The 18403-nt window shown below is 47.7% G+C and overlaps 1 protein-coding gene across 2 annotated transcripts in view; it reads left to right on the top strand.

Annotated features, from left to right (window-relative positions):
• The window catches only part of LOC144792107 (myoferlin-like), a 3514236-nt gene that overhangs the window by 3421426 nt on the left and 74407 nt on the right, over positions 1–18403 (top strand). For both annotated transcript variants that reach the window (XM_078666976.1, XM_078666975.1), the window contains one exon: positions 17286–17433. In XM_078666976.1, coding sequence (XP_078523102.1) covers positions 17286–17433 — 148 coding nt within the window. The remainder of the gene's footprint in view (positions 1–17285; positions 17434–18403) is intronic.

Below are 18403 nucleotides of genomic sequence, written 5' to 3'. Positions count from 1 at the left end.
TTCCCTTGTCAGTTGGCCGACGCAACGAAGGAGAATCAGCGCTCGAGGCCTGGTTCTTCGGAAACTGTGGCTGGGCCAACTCCGAGTTTAGGAAAGTAAGATCTGCTTTGATGTTCACCCACACTTTTTGCTGGTGCCAGTATGTTTTTTTGACTAGTCAAACTGGGATCCTGCTAATCAGGACCCCAGTCACTTTGCTTCCTCCCTAAATTTGTCATGGTAAGTACTTCTGTACCGCCACAATTGGCTAAGGGTGTAACCCTATAAGTCCCTAGTATATGGAACCAAGGTACCCAGGGCATAGGTACACCAGGTGTCTCCCATGGGCTGCAGCATGTATTGTGTCATCCATGAGTGAGAAACCACTCAAACTGTGAGAACAGACCTGCCATTACAGCCTGTCTAAGCTGGTGCTACCACCACTTATGACAGATTAAAGTTGCTTTATATCTGAGGTCACTACACTTAAAACCTATAACTCACCCCTAAGGCAGGCCTTTCATTCCTGAAGGCAGGTTGCTGGTTTATAAGTGTGAGGTTACCCCTGCCTGAGCAGGACACCCCTACAAACCCCGTAGTCTATTCTCCAGGCTTTGTAAGTGCATCAACCATTTTGATACATATAGTGGTCAAGCATGCTTACACCATAGCTAACTATATAGTGGCTGCCGAACCTGGGCATGTTTGGTATCATGCATGTTAGAATCATACCACAACACCTTTACTTGTGTTGGAGATATGATTCCATGCACTGCGGGCTTCCTCCGGGAATCCCCCAGTAATCCCGGTAACAGCCTTCCAGGGTCTGCCAGCAAGCTAGTGCTGCTGCGGACCCCAGACGCGATTTTGCCCTCCTGCTGCTGAACTGAGCTTGAGCAGGGGAAAGTAGAACACTAGGTTTCCTGTCAGAGGGAGGTGTGACCACCTCCCAGACGGGGATTAGGTATTGGGCTAGGGTGGGGGCGCTTGCCAGCACCACTAGACTGCTTTGAAGTGTACATTTGGTGCCCTCCTTGCATACTCTGGTTTGAGCCAGCTCTGGCGTGAAACTGGACAAAGGGCATGGGAGTATCCTCCCCTCTGTCCAGCCCCTCCTCTAGGAAGGACCCCTGCGACATCTTAACCCCTTTCTTAGGGTATGAAAGGGCTTACCAGTGGGTGGGACTCAAGAGCTATGGCTCAAGGCTTTGGGCCTCTCAGCTGCCCCACGACCCCAGTCTGCTTTTCGATCCTTTAATGGTCAAGTAAGGGGTGTTCAACTGTGCCAACCCTATCCCAGCCACCGGTTTACACTAGGTCACAAGCATTTTCAGTTCACTTTGCTCCCTGATGGCCTTACCAGCGCTCCTTGGGTGTTCAACCGCAGACATCAGGGGTGCCAGTCTTCCCCTATCTCGACTACTGGCTGTTGAAGACGTGCTTGCCCAAGGGTGTCGTCTACCACCTCCAGACTACGGCACACGTCCTGCATTCGCTGTTCTGGAGACAGTGCCGTTTCTGGCTTTTCCTCTCGATTCGCGAGTCCAAGATATACTTCCAGATATTCCGGCTTTGATAACAATGTTTCAGCCTCTATCCTGGATTTTGGTGAGACTGACACTGAGGCTGCTGGGCCTCATGGCCCCCTGCATCCTGCTAGTGACTCATGCCAGATGGCATAAGCGGACCCTGCAGTGGGACCTGAAATTCTAGTGAGCGCAGCATCAGGTATATCTATCCTACATGGTCCACATCTCAGAGGGAACTGCATAAGACCTGCAGTGGTGGCTAACAAACCGCAATTGTGACAGAGGCAGACCCCTCTCCCTTCCCCAACCAGATCTCACAGTAGTGGCAGATGTCTCACTCCTGAGATGGGGCAGTGACATGGCAGAGGTAGAGATCAGAGGACTCTGGTCTCCAGCGGTACCCAGACTCCGCACCAACATGCTGAAGCTCGGGGTGATCCGACTGGACTCTTGCCCTCATTGCCTGGCTCACGAGGGACCTGCTCACCTGCCTGTCCCGCCTGGGACCACCGAAGCGGCTCTGCACACACTCTTAGCGCCGCGAGTGAAACAGCTCCCGGGGGACTACATTACCTGGCATCCCCCAGTGGCGCGCTTGGCTGACATCATCCTCAGTGCCCGGAGGCGCTTAAATCACCGGGGCGCCTCCCGCTGCTCGGGACGTACCTTGACTCCTGCCCTCATTGCCTGGCTCACGAGGGACCTGCTCACCCGCCTGTCCCGCCTGGGACCACCGAAGTGGCTCTGCACAAGCTCTTAGCGCCGCGAGTGAAACAGTTCCCGGGGGACTACATTACCCGGCATCCGCCAGTGGCGCGCTTTGCTGACATCATCCTCAGCGCCCGGAGTCGCTTAAATCATGGGCCAAGGGCGGGCCCATCCGCGCCCGCCAGCGGCTGTTAGAGGCTGGGCTGGGCCAGCCCTCTAACTATTTACTTCTCACAACGGACTATGACTGAAGTACATCAAGTAAGCCGGCGTTCACTTTTGTATTCTGGACACTAGGGGGACTAGCTGATTAGCCGGCCAGTAAAACCGTAGAGTTTGAGGCATACCTTAAGTATACAGATTTCAGTTTAGTTGTGTCAGTGCGGGGGCTTCCCTTTTGCGGTCCCCTTAAATCAATCTTTTTAAGCATACACCTTTTTACCATGAGTAAAAACACACGCAAGGGGGGTACTGGGGCTGGGGTGGTGGGGACATTAGACGCCTTCCTCTTTCGGGCTGAATCCATGCTAATGCAGGAGATTCAGCTCATCGAGAAGAGGCTCTCACTAGAACCTCCAAACCTGCAAGTAAACCTTGTTTCTGCGTCGGAGCCATCAGTAGTGGTGCCAGTGTGCCCCTTAACTCCTCGTGTGATAATATCCCTCCCTGAGCAGGGTTCCCTGCAACCTACACAGACGGTTAATTCACCCTGTCCATCTCCACCTACTTCTCCCCCATCCACACGTACCAGGCAGTCAAGGGTTTCATAGGCCCATAGAGGGAGAGATCAGCCTATGAAAAGGAAAGCGCGTAGCGCACCCAGAACAAGCCACCAGATCTCCAAACAGGCTAGGAATAAAAACCCTGCCCATGGGTTGGGGGTGCAACCGGAAACACCTACGTGCCCCGAAAGTGACAAGAGGGTTAGGGGCGGTAATAATCAACCTGATATAACACCAGGCCATAGCTCTCTTGATGATAAATGTGATCTTATTATTAAACAGTTGGAGGAAAGGCTTTCAGTTTTGATCAATCCGGTCCTGGTTAAACTTGAAGCAATTGACCTTAGACTAAGCAAACTAGAAAAGCATTTATGTCAAGAGCATTCTATCCCCTCGGGAACTCGACCTGTCGACGAGCAAGTTGTCAGTAAGCAGAGTGCTGTTGTATCTAGAACATCTTTTATAGACACATGTCCACCATCAATATCAACGGTTACTCATTCGAATCCTCCAATACATTCTGACACCAGAGGCAGGACAGGGCCACAGGGCCCCACAGGGAGGTTACAGGGAGTAGGGAATCACACGCCCCCGGGAGAGTTTCTCCACCTCCCACCGGAGGCAAGCCCCTACACCATTATCTTAGCAAATGTCCCGAAACTCCCAGACCAAGAAGAGGAGCATTGGTCATCGCTTAAAAACAAGGCACTCCACTTCTTGAATGGTAAAACAGGCCTTGGGGATCAGTTATTCAAGGAGTTCAAAATGGTGAGAAGGGTTGCATGGGTTGGACAAGCTCGTAAAGGTATGGCTGGTGATTGTGTTGTGCTAAGTCTTAGGTCCCCGGAAATGGTGGGTTGTATTTTGGAGCAGGCGGGTGCGTTTATGACTAGTACTGAGGGCATAAAAGTTCTACCGCTGGGATACTTCTACTGACCAGGCATGTCTCAAAGGGGCAATGTAGGAAGGCAACATTGGAGCCAGCACAGATTCACAAATAATCCAATCCATGTGAGCAACAGATTTGAGGCCCTAAGTATGCTGGATGCCAATGACTGACTGCCCCCTAGTATAGATCGGAACCGTCCATGGGCAAGACTATCTCTTGATTACTGGGAGGACACAGCCTCAAAACTCAATACCAATTTTGAGGAGGTTACATCTGTGCCAAATGATGCCCCATTAGGCAGCAACAATACCAACAACATGGTTGACTGCCCAGGGGTGGAAATAGCCCAAATATAGTTGTAGGGCCCCCCTCTGTCCCCTTGGAATCAGGGAGAGCTGGTTCAAATTGGGTGCCGGGCGATAGCGGGTATTAGGGATGCTCTTCTATTAGCCCCGGTTCTAGTGTACTATCCCTGGTCTCATGGAATATTGCTGGGCTAAGAAGTAAGTTAACATCTCAAGATTGGCTCACCTTTATAGATAGTAACGACCTTGTATTGTTTCAGGAGACCTGGCTGACTGATCCGGAGTACAGACCAGGATACTTAAATTTCTCCATGCCAGCTACTCCCAGCTTGCGGGGCAGATCTAAGGGGGGTCTAACAATATGGGTTAGACAGGATAATAGATACACAGTTACACAGTTGGACTCCAAAAGTAATGATCTTTTACTAATACAAATACAGAACCCTGAGTCCAAGGACCTTTTTATTTTTAACATTTATGCAAGGGGCATCCCGGGGGGCAAAGCCTCGGATATTATTGCCCTGCTGGAATTCCACCTTGTTTTTTATAATGGGAAGGGGAACATTTTAGTAGCTGGAGACTTTAACTGCTGTTTTGAACCTCTTGATAGTAATGATATAGACCTCACCCTGGAAGAAGACCGTTCCTGGAATACTCCACAGCTGTCCCTGCCCCTTATCAAAAAGTGGAGAGAAGCTGCACTTCAGCTTAAAGTGCTATGCCTTGAAGAAGGTCTAAGGGCAGTGAATGGCAGAACGGAATCTGACAAACAGGGCACTCCTGCTTTCAATAATGGACTGCGTAGCAATCGCATAGAATATATCCTTATTAATAAAGATACCTGGTGTTCGATCAAGGACATGGTCGTAGTAGAAAGAGTGGAAAGTGATCATGATCCGTTAGCACTTTCTTTCCAGTTGTCTGTATGTGACCTCCCAAATACCTGCTCAGAGGGGGTTGACACCTTTCTCTCCAATGACATAATGAGGGTAAAATAGGCAAATTGCCTTTTGAAACGGGACAATCTAGCTACAATGAGGGAGCTGACAGCAGAGGCGACAATTGATCTCCAGAAATGTATTACACAGGAGGATTTGACAGCTAATGTTATTCCTATCCACACAAATCTTTTTAATCAATGTAGGGTGTTTTTTACTACGAAAGTACCAAACTCGCAGAAGAGGCCAGAAAATAGGGAAAAAACCTGGTATGGCAAAACATGCAGGGACACGTATAAAGCCCTGGCAAAGGCTATTAAACTGAAAAATAGGGACGGCATCAAGAATGCACGCTTGGCGTATAAGAAAGCGCAATTAGACGCCAAATGGGCCTGGGATGAAGAGTACTGGAGGGAGTTGTACTGTGCCAGTAGAGAAAGGTCCATGGGCACATTCTGGGTTCTGGTCAAATGGGGTAAGGGGATTCCTAGGGGAGAACCCAGTAACCATGTCTCACCCGATCTCTGGGTCTCGCACTTTGCGACGCAGTTTGCCCTCCCGGGATCTGATATCGATCTGGACCGAGACCCTGTGATTAGCTCTAAAGATTTCACTCTGTTATAATTCAGTAAAAACGAGGTTGACAAAACACTGAATACTATCCCAAAGGGTAGAGCGCCCGGGTTGGATCAAGTACCAGCCGATTTGTTTTTGCATGATAAGGGAGTATGGGTGCCTTACATTCAGTCCCTTGCTAATGCCGTCGCCAATGGCTCCCCCACACCCGATAATTTGATATGTATCAATCTAGGCAACAGAGCGTAACGAGAGGTCGAAATGAACTGAGCTAAAACATTGGTTTTTTGTAAAAAAGGGGAGTTCAATTTTATTCACAAATTATTAAAACACATTGAAATAATAATACACATTTACAATTTACATTAAACACATGTAACTCAATGAATTGAGAATACACAACAACACTGTTAAAAAGAAGCAAATAATTCAACGAGGTAGAAGTTACATAAAATGAACACAATTTTTAAGAGAAAAATGTGGCTAAATTAATCTCTACGCGCGTTTCGACGAACCAGCGCCTTCTTCTGGAGCAGCCACGATAGTATCTACAAAAAGGAAAATATCATATAAAGAAACATTATGTACAATATTACTCTTGTTGTGTAACATAAAAACACTTCAGAACAATCCAATGTTATTGTAGTAGTCTCAGACTTTCCATTTTGTTTTGACCAAACGTTTTTATATTATAACATTACTATTAAGGATTTCATTTCCTTGCCTTGAAGGTAATCATACATGCGTAACTGTGGTAGATCATTGAACCCATAATCTTTTATCTGCACTAGTGGTCACAGAAAGAAGACAGTGTCTTATAGTCATAGATTGACTATTCCCAATGTTGTAAGTTTAAAGGGTTTTTACATTGGATGGTTAATAAAGGGATTCTGATATTTGTATCTCTCTAGTTGAACCTCTAACTAGCGTGAACGATGAAGTAGAGAACACTAGAGATGATCGCAGTTATCAGGAAGTTATTCTAGCAGGACCTAAATAATAATATGCAATGCATCTATATCATAAATAAGGTCACTTACTTTAAAAACACGAAATATATTGCTGTAATTCGATGACGCAATCTGGTCTGTACGTCCAACGAGTACCCTTTCTTTTGTTTATGTTATGTAGATATTCTAAACCATAAAGAAACAGTAAATGAACATTTGAGCCCTTATTATTATAGCCTAGTCTTATGATTTCTTCATGGCCAATACTTAATAGACGAACAAGATTGGTGTATTACCTATTTTAATTGAGGTTTGCAGATGGATATTCCATAAACATTGATGTGATTCGTTGGTCTCGAATGTTGATTTAAATTTCTATATTTCCTAAAGAAATTATAGGATCTTTCAATATATTCGATCTTTCAACTTTTGATTTTTTAATTTTAACTAAACAATTAGTAAGGATATAGTTTTTTACTTTAGAAGATGAAAGTACCTTAATTAAGGAGTAGGGGTTCATTTAGACCCGCCGCCCGGAGTTAAAAAGTAGTGGCCGCAGTAATGCGTATTTATGTGAAACTGGAAAGGTATGATCCTCCTGATGTGGGGATAGTTAATTGTGATGATTGCCTACAGAATGGATAGAAAGAAAACTGGCATAAACATCTATACTATATAGTCACAGGATAGCAGTTTCTTAACTAAAACTCATAAGGAGATGAAGGACTGATGGTTACCTTTTTGGTTGCGCTCAGAGACGGTTGATTCAGATGATTTTAAAATAACTCCCTGTCTGTAAAATAGAAAAAATGGTAGGGAAGTTATGTTACTCGCTCATTATTTAAAACTAGCGAGTCAACTAAAGAGTGACTAGATTGAAGGTGCCGCATTAAGGATTTCTCCCAGGACTCACCCAATAGATATCAACAGGGCTCCAAAAATCCGGCGGCGGGACACGGGGGTTCTATGCTCCTTCCACGAACGATGGCAACTGAAAGCTCTATCAACTGCTGTTTATATACCCTACTTGATTGGATAAGTAAGTGCACCTGACCTGTGTGTGGGAATGGAGAAAGGACCACCAATTGCAAGGAAGTAGAAAGAGGACTCGATTCTCTAAAGGGATAACCAAGATGGCTTCCAAGTACACTGTCACTTGAGTAGACATAGATGATGGTGTGGAGCGATTAGATACCCCCACACCCGATACCTGGAAGGGCGCTGAGATCATTCCGATATTCAAGAAGGGTGAGCGCTCCGACCCAGGAAATTATCGGCCGATGAGTTTAATAGACTGCATCCAGAAGGTGATAGCCAGGCTTGTTTTGCAGAGAATCCAAGACTGGATTGAGGAGGAATGAATATTGTCACCACTCCAGGCGGGGTTCCGTACTCACACAAGTACAATAGATCAAGTTTTTAGATTTGTATTAATTTACTGACGGGTGGTAATACTCAGTGAAGGCACGCTTTTTGCGGCATTTGTCGACCTCAAGTCGGCCTTCGATTTAGTGCCGCGGGCTAAAATGTGGAATGTCTTCGCAGGTCAGGGTATATTCCGGCTTTGATAACAATGTTTCAGCATATATCCAGGATTTCGATGAGACTGACTCTGAGGCTGCTGGGCCTCATGGCCCCTTGCTTCCTGCTAGTGACACATGCCAGATGGCATATGCGGACCCTGCAGTGGGGCCTGAAATTCTAATGAGCGCAGCATCAAGTAAATCTATCCTACATGGTCCACATCTCAGAGGGAACTGCAAAAGACCTGCAGTGGTGGCTAACAAACCACAATTGTGACAGAGGCAGACCCATCTCCCTTCCCCAACCAGATCTCACAGTAGTGGCAGATGTGTCACTCCTGAGATGGGGCAGTCACATGGCAGAGGTGGATATCAGAGAACTCTGGTCTCCAGCGGTACCCAGTCTCCGCACCAACATGCTGGAGCTCTGGGTGGTCCGACTGGCATTGAAAGCCTTTCTACCCTCCATCAAGGGAAGGCTGGTACAAGTGTTCATGGACAACACCACTGCCATGTGGTACTGCAACAAACAGGGCGGTGTGGGGTCGTGGATCCTTTGTCAGGAGGCTCTGTGTTTCTGGAAATGACTGGAACAGCAGGGCATTTACCTGGTGGTTCAACACCTGACAGAATCCTTGAATGCCAAGGCAGACAAACTCAGCTGGTGAGGCCTAGTGGATCACGAATGGCAGCTCCACCTAAAGGTGGCACAAGGTCTCTTCCAACAGCTTTGGTAAGATCTGTTTGCCTCCACCGAGAACGTGCAACCTCAGCAGTTTTGCACGCTGGAGCTTCCAAGGCAGCTCTTACTCTGAGATTCTTTTTGTCTTGAGTGGAGCTCAGACATCCTGTATGCATGTCCTCCCATACTACTCCTATTTAAGAGTTCTCAAGTAGATCAGGAACGGCCGGGCCCAAGTCATCCCTGTGGGTCCGGACTGGGCACGGAGAGTCTGGTATCCTGAGGTTCTGAACAAGAGCATTGATCCTCCCATCAGGCTATCCCTTTGGGAGGCTCTCCTGTCGCAGCACCAATGGCTGTTGATATCTTTTGACCTTCCTCCTGATTTCTGTAATGTTATTTTGCCTGCCAGGTGTTCCTCCACCAAGAAGGTATACGCCTGCCGATGCAAAAAATTTGTAACATATTGTACAGAAAAGTTTGTTGACCCTCTTTCTGCTTCCCTTTCTGATATTTTACTTTTCCTTTTGCCCCTTACCCAGCAGGGCTTTGCTCTGGGCACTCTGAAAGGGTGCCTTTCGGGCCTGTCTGCCTTCTTGCAGCTGCCAGACCAACCCTCATTATTTAAGTCTTCCATTGTAAATAGATTCCAAAAGGTCTTGCACATAAGTTCCCACCTTCCCCTTTCATTATGCTTTAATGGTACCTTAATTTGGTTCTCACATTTATGATGTATGCTCCATTCGAGCAATTACACAACTGTCCCCTCATGCTGCTCACCATCACAACAGCCTTTCCTGTGGCGATTACTTCGGCCAGGAGGGTGAGTGAGCTACAGGCTTTGTCATCCAAACCTCCCTTACTATTAGTTTTTCCTGGCAAACTGGTGCTTCGCACTAGGTCCTCTTTCTTGTCGGTAGTAACACCTTTTCATGTGGGCCAGTAGGTAGCTTTGCCAACCTTCTGTGCTCCTCCAAATCCCTCTAAGGAAGAGGAGCGACTCGTTCTACCTTGACCACACATGAACGTTCCGGGTGGACGACCCACTCTTCTTGGGATATGTTGGTCTGAAGAAATGTCAGGCAGTGTAAAAACGGGCCATTTCTCAATGATTTGTTCTTTGCATCAAAATATGCTACGCATTGGCAAAGAAACAGCCTCCTGAATGCTTGAGAGCTCATTCCACCAGAGCTAAGGCTGCGACCACTGCCTTAGCCCGTCGAGTTCCAGTCCTGGACATCAGTCAGGCAGCAATGTCGGCATCCCTGCATACGTTTACCAAGAACTACAGCCTGGACCGTCAGGTCTGTAGAAGCAGGCAATTTGCCCATTCGGTCCTGCAGGACTTCCTAGTTTAAATTTGTCTGCAGACCCACCCCCAGGAGTGGTATTTCTTGGGTATCTATTCAAAGGTAAGGAATATTTATTTATTTATAAAGTTTTATGTAGCGCAAACTTGATCCCGAAGGATGCAGCTAGAAATCTCTATCAGATGAACAAGTTACTTACTTTTGGTAACGCCTTATCTGATAGAGAAAATATCTACCCGCAGATTCCCTACCGACTCACCCATCCTCCCTGTGTACCGAATTCTAGGGTCAGGTCTGATCTCTTTTAGGTCCCTAGTTTGGACACACCAGTGTCAGTGCACTTCATGGCTCTGCGCTTCTGGTGGGGAAAGTATAACTTCACTTCCGATGCCGATGATGCCACGCCGAGCCGACCAATGCCATGTACCAGTGCGCAGGAGTACTGCTCACAAAAAATCTTCCGGATCCAGTCCGATGCCTGGGGGAATTCAAAGGTAAGGAATCTGCGGCTAGATATTGTATCCACCAGATGAGGCATTACTGAAGGTAAGTAACTTGTTCTTCTAGTTCTCAAGAGTTGGGTTCATATGAAAGCCGTCAAAAATTCCTAATTGACTCAAGCCTGCATTGTAATCTTTACCAGGGTGGTGAGAACTAACCAAATCTCTATTGGCTGAAGTCAGATCTGTTTTAGGGTATTGCCACATGTAAAAGATTCACTCCGTCAAACCTATTTGCATAACCATGTGTAGAGCATTTATTTACTCCTCCACCAAGTGCTAAATGAATCAGGTGTACTGTATTCCTGTAATTTACATGATAATAAGCTATTATTTTCATACAGAGGTATGCATTTCTGATAGATATATCTGCCGTGTGGATTCCTCACCTTGTGAATATCCCCTTGCGTCAGCAACATTCGGAAATTCTTTTTGTAGCCTCGCGCCGACGTGGACTCGGACGTCATAGAGACACGACATCGCTCGCGACTCCGCTGACGTCACCGATGCCTATAACAGGCCCACGCCGGCGTGATGACATCAGTTCCCTTTTTTCCGCGTCGTCGACGCTAACGGTTTCGGGATACTCTGTAGCTTTACTGGTGACTTTGTTACAATTTTTCTTAGATTCTCCATTCTCTACCCTTTTTCTTCGATTGTCATGTCGCCAAAGAAAACAGGTTTTAAGCCTTGTAGAGAATGTGGAAAGATGATGTCCGTTACGGACCCACACCAAGACTGCATTTGGTGTCTGAGCTCTGACCACGACGTGGATGGGTGTTCGTCGTGTCAGAAAATGAATCCGAAGGCTCTGCGAGAAAGGGAGTCAAAACTTCTTGTGGCTAAGCTGAAGGCGAGTAAAGTTAGAAGATCTTCAAAACACTCGAAGAGATTGAAGTCGAGGTCCAGGTCGAGATCTCGTGAGGCGTCGGTCTCGAAGTCTTCATCTGATCATGCTTCCGGCTCTCGTAGAAAACATAAGAAGAGGAGACATGAGTCCCGACGTCATTCGGATGATAGGTCTGGCTCAAGATCGAAATCTCCAAAGAAAATGAAGTCGAAGGTGATTCCTCCACAAGTGTCGGATCAGGAAGGTGAGGCCTCACCTTCGGAGTCGATAGTCCATTCTCCGACTCCGGTTCCGGATCCGACTCCGGCTCCGTCTCCGGCTCCATCTTCGAATCCGGAGGACGCCGATGGAGTTCCTGTTGAAGAGGAGACTTCGAATCCTGTTAATTTAACCGATTCTAATCTGCCTCGAGGTCAACCTGAGCATCCACCATTTCCAGCTCCAGGTCAGGACCCTTCAGCATTTCTAAACGCGATGTATGGTGTTTTCTCAAGATCATGGCACCCCTCTGGAGCACCTTCGGGTCCCATGGGTCCAATGGCTTTTAATTTGGGTGTACCTCACTCATATGCTCCGGCACCTTTCATGCCATATATGCCAGCCCTGACCCCGCTGTGGCAGTACCAGGCTCCACCGAGGTCGACGCCGATATCGACGCCGGCTCGACCGAAGTCGACGTCTCCGGCTCCGGCGTCGCCGGCTCCAAGCAAATCTATGGAACATCCTTCCAAGCCTTCGGATTCGATTCCGACGTCGGCTCCGGCGCCGTCGGATTCGACATTGAATCCGACTGCACTTCGAGTTAAACTGAGGTCTAGGAGAGAGACTCAACGTCTCCTAGATGAACAGAGATTTTGTGAGTCTCATTCAGACTTGGAAGAAGGTGAGCTGGATGGGAATGATTTCGAGGACCTGGCAGAGGCGAGTGGTCTTGAATTTTCTCCAGAATGGGCTTTACCTTCGGGGTCTGATACACCCTCTAGAGATGTTCAGCCATACCACGTTGTTATGAAGAAGGCAGCAGGACTTTTAGGTTTGACTTTACCTACTGTCGAATTTAAGTCAAATTTATTGACTGAGGTTCTTCATTCTCCGAACTCAGCGGTAGAACCTTTACTACCATTTAATGATGCTTTAACAGAGCCCATTATGGAAGTATGGAAGAAACCTTTTTCTGCTCCTGCAGTTTCAAAAAGTGTGGCTAGGAGGTATAGAGTGGCTCCTGAAGATCCTGCCTTCTTGTCATCTCACCCTTCTCCTGAGAGCTTGGTGATTCAGGCTGCTTGTTCTAAGAAGTCGGTTGGTGCTTTTCCGCAGGTGCCTGGCGACAAAGAGGCCAGGAAACAGGATCAAGTCGCCAAAAAGACTTTTTCTTCTGCTAGTATGGCATTAAAATCTTCTAATGCCACTTGCCTTATGGGTAGATATGTACATGCACTTATGGACTCTATGCGTTCATTGATCCCTAAGATTCCGGAGGATTGCAGAAAAGACTTTGAGGAAGTTTTATCTGACTCTCAAGCGGCAGCCCGTCAGGTCATACAAAGCGGCCTCGATACTGTTGATTCGGTGGCAAGAATCATGGGCACAGCGGTTGCCACAAGGCGTTCGGCTTGGTTGAAGTCATCTGATTTTTCAGCTGATGTGCAGTCTGCTTTTTTGGATTTGCCTTTCGATGGTGAAGGCCTTTTTGAAAAGAAAGCTGACACGGCCTTGGAGAGATTCAAGGATAGCAGAGCAACCGCAAGATCTCTTGGCCTTCAGATCAGAGGTTCTACAACCAGGAAATTCAGAGGGTTTGGTCGCTCTTCCTTTCGTTCGTATAGACAAGGTCAACAGCAGCAGCAACAACAGCAGCAGCAGCAAAATACCGTGTATAGGTCATACAGGGGAAAGCAGAGAGCACGTCCTCGAGGACGTCAAGCCTCTTCCTCCTCCACCTCCTCCAACCCCCCAGCCACGGAAAAGCAGCCCTAGATCCGCCATTCAGGATCATGTGGGTCCGGTGGGGGGTCGGCTTACCCACTTTCTACGGGATTGGGAATCGGTTACATCAGATCTTTGGGTTCTCAATCTCGTAGAAAATGGGTATGCCCTTCCCTTTCGGGAATTCCCTCCAAATTACCCTCCTTGTCAGGGATATTGCTCAGAGGAACACCTGTTACTCCTTCAGGAGGAAGTTCGAACTTTATTGAGAAAAGGTGCGATAGAGGTGGTTCCGGAGCAGGAAAGGGGTCAGGGATGCTACTCCCGGTATTTCCTGATACCCAAGAAGGATGACAGGCTTCGTCCAATCCTGGATCTCAGGATCTTGAATTTTTATCTAAAGCAGGAGAAATTCAAGATGCTCACCCTTGCTCAGGTTCTTCAGGCTCTGCTGGAAGAAGACTGGATGGTGTCGCTCGACTTGCAGGATGCGTATTTTCATATCCCAATCCTGAAGTCGCACAAGAAGTATCTCCGTTTTACGGTGGGATCGCAGCACTATCAGTTTGCGGTCCTTCCGTTTGGTCTTACTACAGCACCTCGAGTCTTCACCAAGGTGATGGCAGTGGTGGCGGCGCATCTCAGAAGATCAGGGATTCCTGTATTCCCTTATTTGGACGACTGGCTGATCAAGGCAGAGTCGTCAGAGAGAGTGCTCCATCATCTGCAGGAGACAACCCAGTTGTTGTACAGGTTGGGTTTTTCGATAAATGTACCCAAGTCTCACCTGGTGCCCTCCCAGCGCAACTTGTTCATAGGTGCTGTACTGGACACAACTGTATGTCGTGCATTCCCTCCCCTTCAAAGGATTCACGACATACAGGAAATGATTCCTTTATTTTACAATGGAGCGGTTGTTCCAGTCCTGAAGGTCCTTCGCCTGCTCGGTCTGATGGCTTCATGCATTCTGTTGGTCAACCATGCACGCTGGCACATGAGGGCGCTCCAGTGGTGCCTCCGCAGGCAGTGGTATCAGCACAACGGAGATCTCAGGGAGTCAGTGAGGATCTCCAGAGAAGCTGCGGCGGATCTGTCTTGGTGGGGCGTGGAAGGCAACCTGTCTCAGGGGAAGCCTTTTCAGCTGCCTCCTCCGGTGGCCACAGTGATAACGGATGCATCCACTCTAGGGTGGGGTGCTCATCTGGGGGATCTGGAGGTCAAGGGTCTTTGGTCTCCAGAGGAAAGGTTGCTTCACATCAACCTTCTAGAATTGCGGGCGATACGTTTGCCGCTCAAGGCCTTCCTCCCTTCCCTTCGCGGTCGTTCGGTTCAAGTCCTGACGGACAACACGACCGCGATGTGGTATATCAACAAACAGGGAGGAGTGGGGTCGCAGTGTCTCTGCAGAGAGGCTCTGCGTCTCTGGTCCTGGGTTCAGGACCATCAGATTTGTCTGATGGCAAATCATCTGGCCGGGGTTCTGAACGTTTGTGCAGACAGTCTCAGTCGGCAGTTCTCTGCCGACCACGAGTGGAGGCTTCATCCAGAGGTAGTTCACGACATCTTTCAGATGTGGGGGACTCCTCGGGTGGACCTGTTCGCCACTCGCGAGAATGCTCACTGCCTGTCGTTCTGCAGTCTCCAGTATCCGATGCAAGGAGCCTTGGGGGAAGCGTTTCAGTTGAGTTGGGAAAATCAACTCCTTTACGCGTTTCCTCCCATACCTTTGATTCCTCGGGTTCTGAGGAGGATTCGCCAAGACCGGGCCCAAGTCATATTGGTCGCCCCGGACTGGCCAAGAAGGGTGTGGTATACAGATCTTCTCCACCTCTCCTCTCACCCGCCGCTCCGTCTCCCTCTCAGGGCAGACCTCCTCTCTCAGATGGAGGGGCAGGTTCTACACCCCCACCTCCAGACATTACACCTTCATGCCTGGAGATTGAACGGGGCAACCTGAATTCCTTTTCCCTCCCGCCTGACGTTGTGGATGTCATCTTGTCAGCCAGGCGTGACTCCACTAAGTCCATTTATTCTTATAGATGGTCAAAATTTGTCATGTGGTGTGGGGAAAAGTCTATTGACCCTTTGAGAGCCCATTTGTCTGATGTTCTCCAGTTTGCCCTTTCTCTGGCGCAACAGGGGCTTGCTGTTGCCACAGTGAAGGGCTATCTTTCTGCGCTGTCGGCATTTCTCTGCTTGCCTGACCAGCCATCACTTTTTAAGTCTCCTGTGGTTTTAAAATTTTTGAGGGGCCTCACAAATAAGTTCCCTCCTTCTCCTTTCATTGTGCCTCAGTGGGACTTAAATCTTGTCTTGACTTTTCTGATGGGTGCTCCCTTTGAGCCTCTTCACAAATGTCCCATGAGACTTCTTACTCTTAAAACAGTCTTCCTTGTTGCAATAACCTCGGCAAGGAGGGTAAGTGAGCTTCAAGCTCTTAGTTTCAAGCCCCCTTTCTTGACCATTCATGCTGATCGAATGGTTCTTAGGACCAGGGCTGCTTTTCTGCCTAAGGTGGTAACTCCTTTCCATTTAGGACAGTCCGTTACCCTACCTACCTTCTATCCTCCCCCTCACCCTTCTAAGGAGGAAGAGAGACTACACCGTCTGGACCCCAAAAGGGCGGTGTCCTTTTACTTGGACAGATCTAAAGACTTTCGTTTGGATGACCAGCTCTTCATTGGGTTTGCTGGCTGCAAGAAAGGAAGAGCGGTCCATAAAAGAACCTTGTCGAGATGGATCGTCCTCTGCATTAAGATCTGCTACTCTTTGGCCGGTAAGGAACCTCCAGAGGGTATAAGGGCTCATTCAACTAGAGCTAAATCTTCGACCTCAGCATTGGCTAGAGGTGTGCCTGTTGAGGATATATGTAGAGCCGCAACTTGGTCTTCCCTCTACACTTTCGCGAAGCATTACTGCTTGGATTCCAAAGTGAGGAGGGACGGCCACTTTGCGCGTTCTGTCCTTCAGGATTTCCTGGTTTAGAAGAGTGGACACCCTCCTCCGGGAGTGGGGACTGCTGTGGGACTCTATTCACAAGGTGAGGAATCCACACGGCAGATGTATCTATCAGAAGAACAAGTTACTTACCTTCGGTAACGCTTTTTCTGGTAGATACAATATCTGCCTGTGGATTCCTCACTGACCCACCCGCCTCCCCGTTGTCCACTCTTCTATACCAGAGTTACTGTAATGTAATGTATATATATTTTGCTGTCATGGAAATGTTTCTATTGCTTTCCTGCATTTGCTTTACACTGTGTGTTTTGCCCTTACTATTGTGTACTGTGTATACTGTATACCTTTCTACTGTCATTGGTCCGTCCGTGTGCCTCGATGGCACGGAAAAAAGGGCGGAACTGATGTCATCACGCCGGCGTGGGCCTGTTATAGGCGTCGGTGACGTCAGCGGAGTCGCGAGCGATGTCGTGTCTCTATGACGTCCGAGTGCACGTCGGCGCGAGGCTACAAAAAGAATTTCCGAATGTTGCTGACGCAAGGGGATATTCACAAGGTGAGGAATCCACAGGCAGATATTGTATCTACCAGAAAAAGCGTTACCGAAGGTAAGTAACTCAGCGTATGACAGGGAACATTTTAAAAGAATAATCTCCCGATATATATTCCTGGCGCTCACTGATCTGAGATCTCTGTTGCGGCTGGGCCATTAACACCCACATCGTCCATAGCCTTTGCTTATTTTTCTTACCCCTTACCCCTCTGCCGTTGCTCATGTGGTCTTACATAGAAGGCCCCCACCCTGTTGCCGTATTTCCCCCACCTCAAAGACCTTGCCAGTGCTGGAGGGCATACCGCACCCCAACAACACAAGTTAATATTTGTTACCCTGTTTTATTGTCATGGACATTGCACCTACCAACCTTCCTTTTGTTCGCAGGCGGCCAGAAACCTCCTTTCTGTGGTTCCAGAATCCCTGGAGGAGCTTGAAGTTTGTCATCTGGAAAAGATATTACTGCTGGATGATCACTATCCTTCTCCTTATGCTGGCACTTCTGCTGCTGGGGATCTTTATATACTCTTTTCCCGTGAGTACAGAGAACTGAGTGGAGGCTTCAAGTGATGTGAAAGAGCTAGAGGGGGAAGAGAGTTAGTGAGGAGCTGCAAAAAACGTTGGAGAGCAGGAATGTAAGAGGGAGAGCAGGACAAGAATACGCGTTTTGTAGGAGTGTCGGAGAACAACATTTGACAGCAGAAGGGAGAACAAGAGGATAAGAGGAAAGGGCATGCACAAGGGGTGGCAAAAAAGAGAGCTTGTGTGAGCAGTAAAAAGAGCAGTAGGGAGAGAAATATGCTTGGAAGAAAACAGGGTTAGAAGGAAAGCAAGGAAGACGGCAATGTGGAAGGAGGTGGACTTGGAGGGAGAGCAGGATGAGAGTATGGGAGTGATAATGACTGAGAGATTGGAAAAGACCTGTGTAAGAACCAAACTGGGCAATAAATAGTGTCCTCGTGCAAGCCATTCCTCACACCACTCCATATGGTATCAACCAGATTTTTTTAGGTTGTCTGCTGTGAAACTACAGTCTCAAATGTACAGTCTTATCTTGGCTCACTACATGGTGTCTTACCAATTTATCTCCCATTTTCTGTTTAGGTCAAATATTCCTTCAGTCACTTTTAACTCCACTCTTAAAAAAAGCCTCCACACTGACCTTTTATTTGCATTCCTTTGTGACTAGCCAAACAAGTCCATAATCTGAGCTTCTAATTTGTTTCTGTACCACTCCTACAAAGGAGTCCCAAAATGTAAATACTGTTTGGCAGAAAGAAGGGCTTTTCTTCCAGTCTTTCCATTGCATTGACTGCAAGCCTGCAGTAGTGGCTAGTTAAATCCAAATTGTGTGATTAGCTTTTTCCTGTGGTACAGTTAGTTTCTGAAATAGAAATACATATGTGCTGCTCTTTGATTCAAGACCCCAGGCAAGGATGGCTATAGAAATTCCAGACTGACGAATTCAGCCTGTTCAACTGGCCTGGTAAGTAATCAAGTTGCAT

This window comes from Lissotriton helveticus, chromosome 11, assembly GCF_964261635.1.
Source record: "Lissotriton helveticus chromosome 11, aLisHel1.1, whole genome shotgun sequence".
Taxonomy (NCBI): domain Eukaryota; kingdom Metazoa; phylum Chordata; class Amphibia; order Caudata; family Salamandridae; genus Lissotriton; species Lissotriton helveticus.
This window is presented reverse-complemented; position numbering and strand designations above follow the sequence as displayed.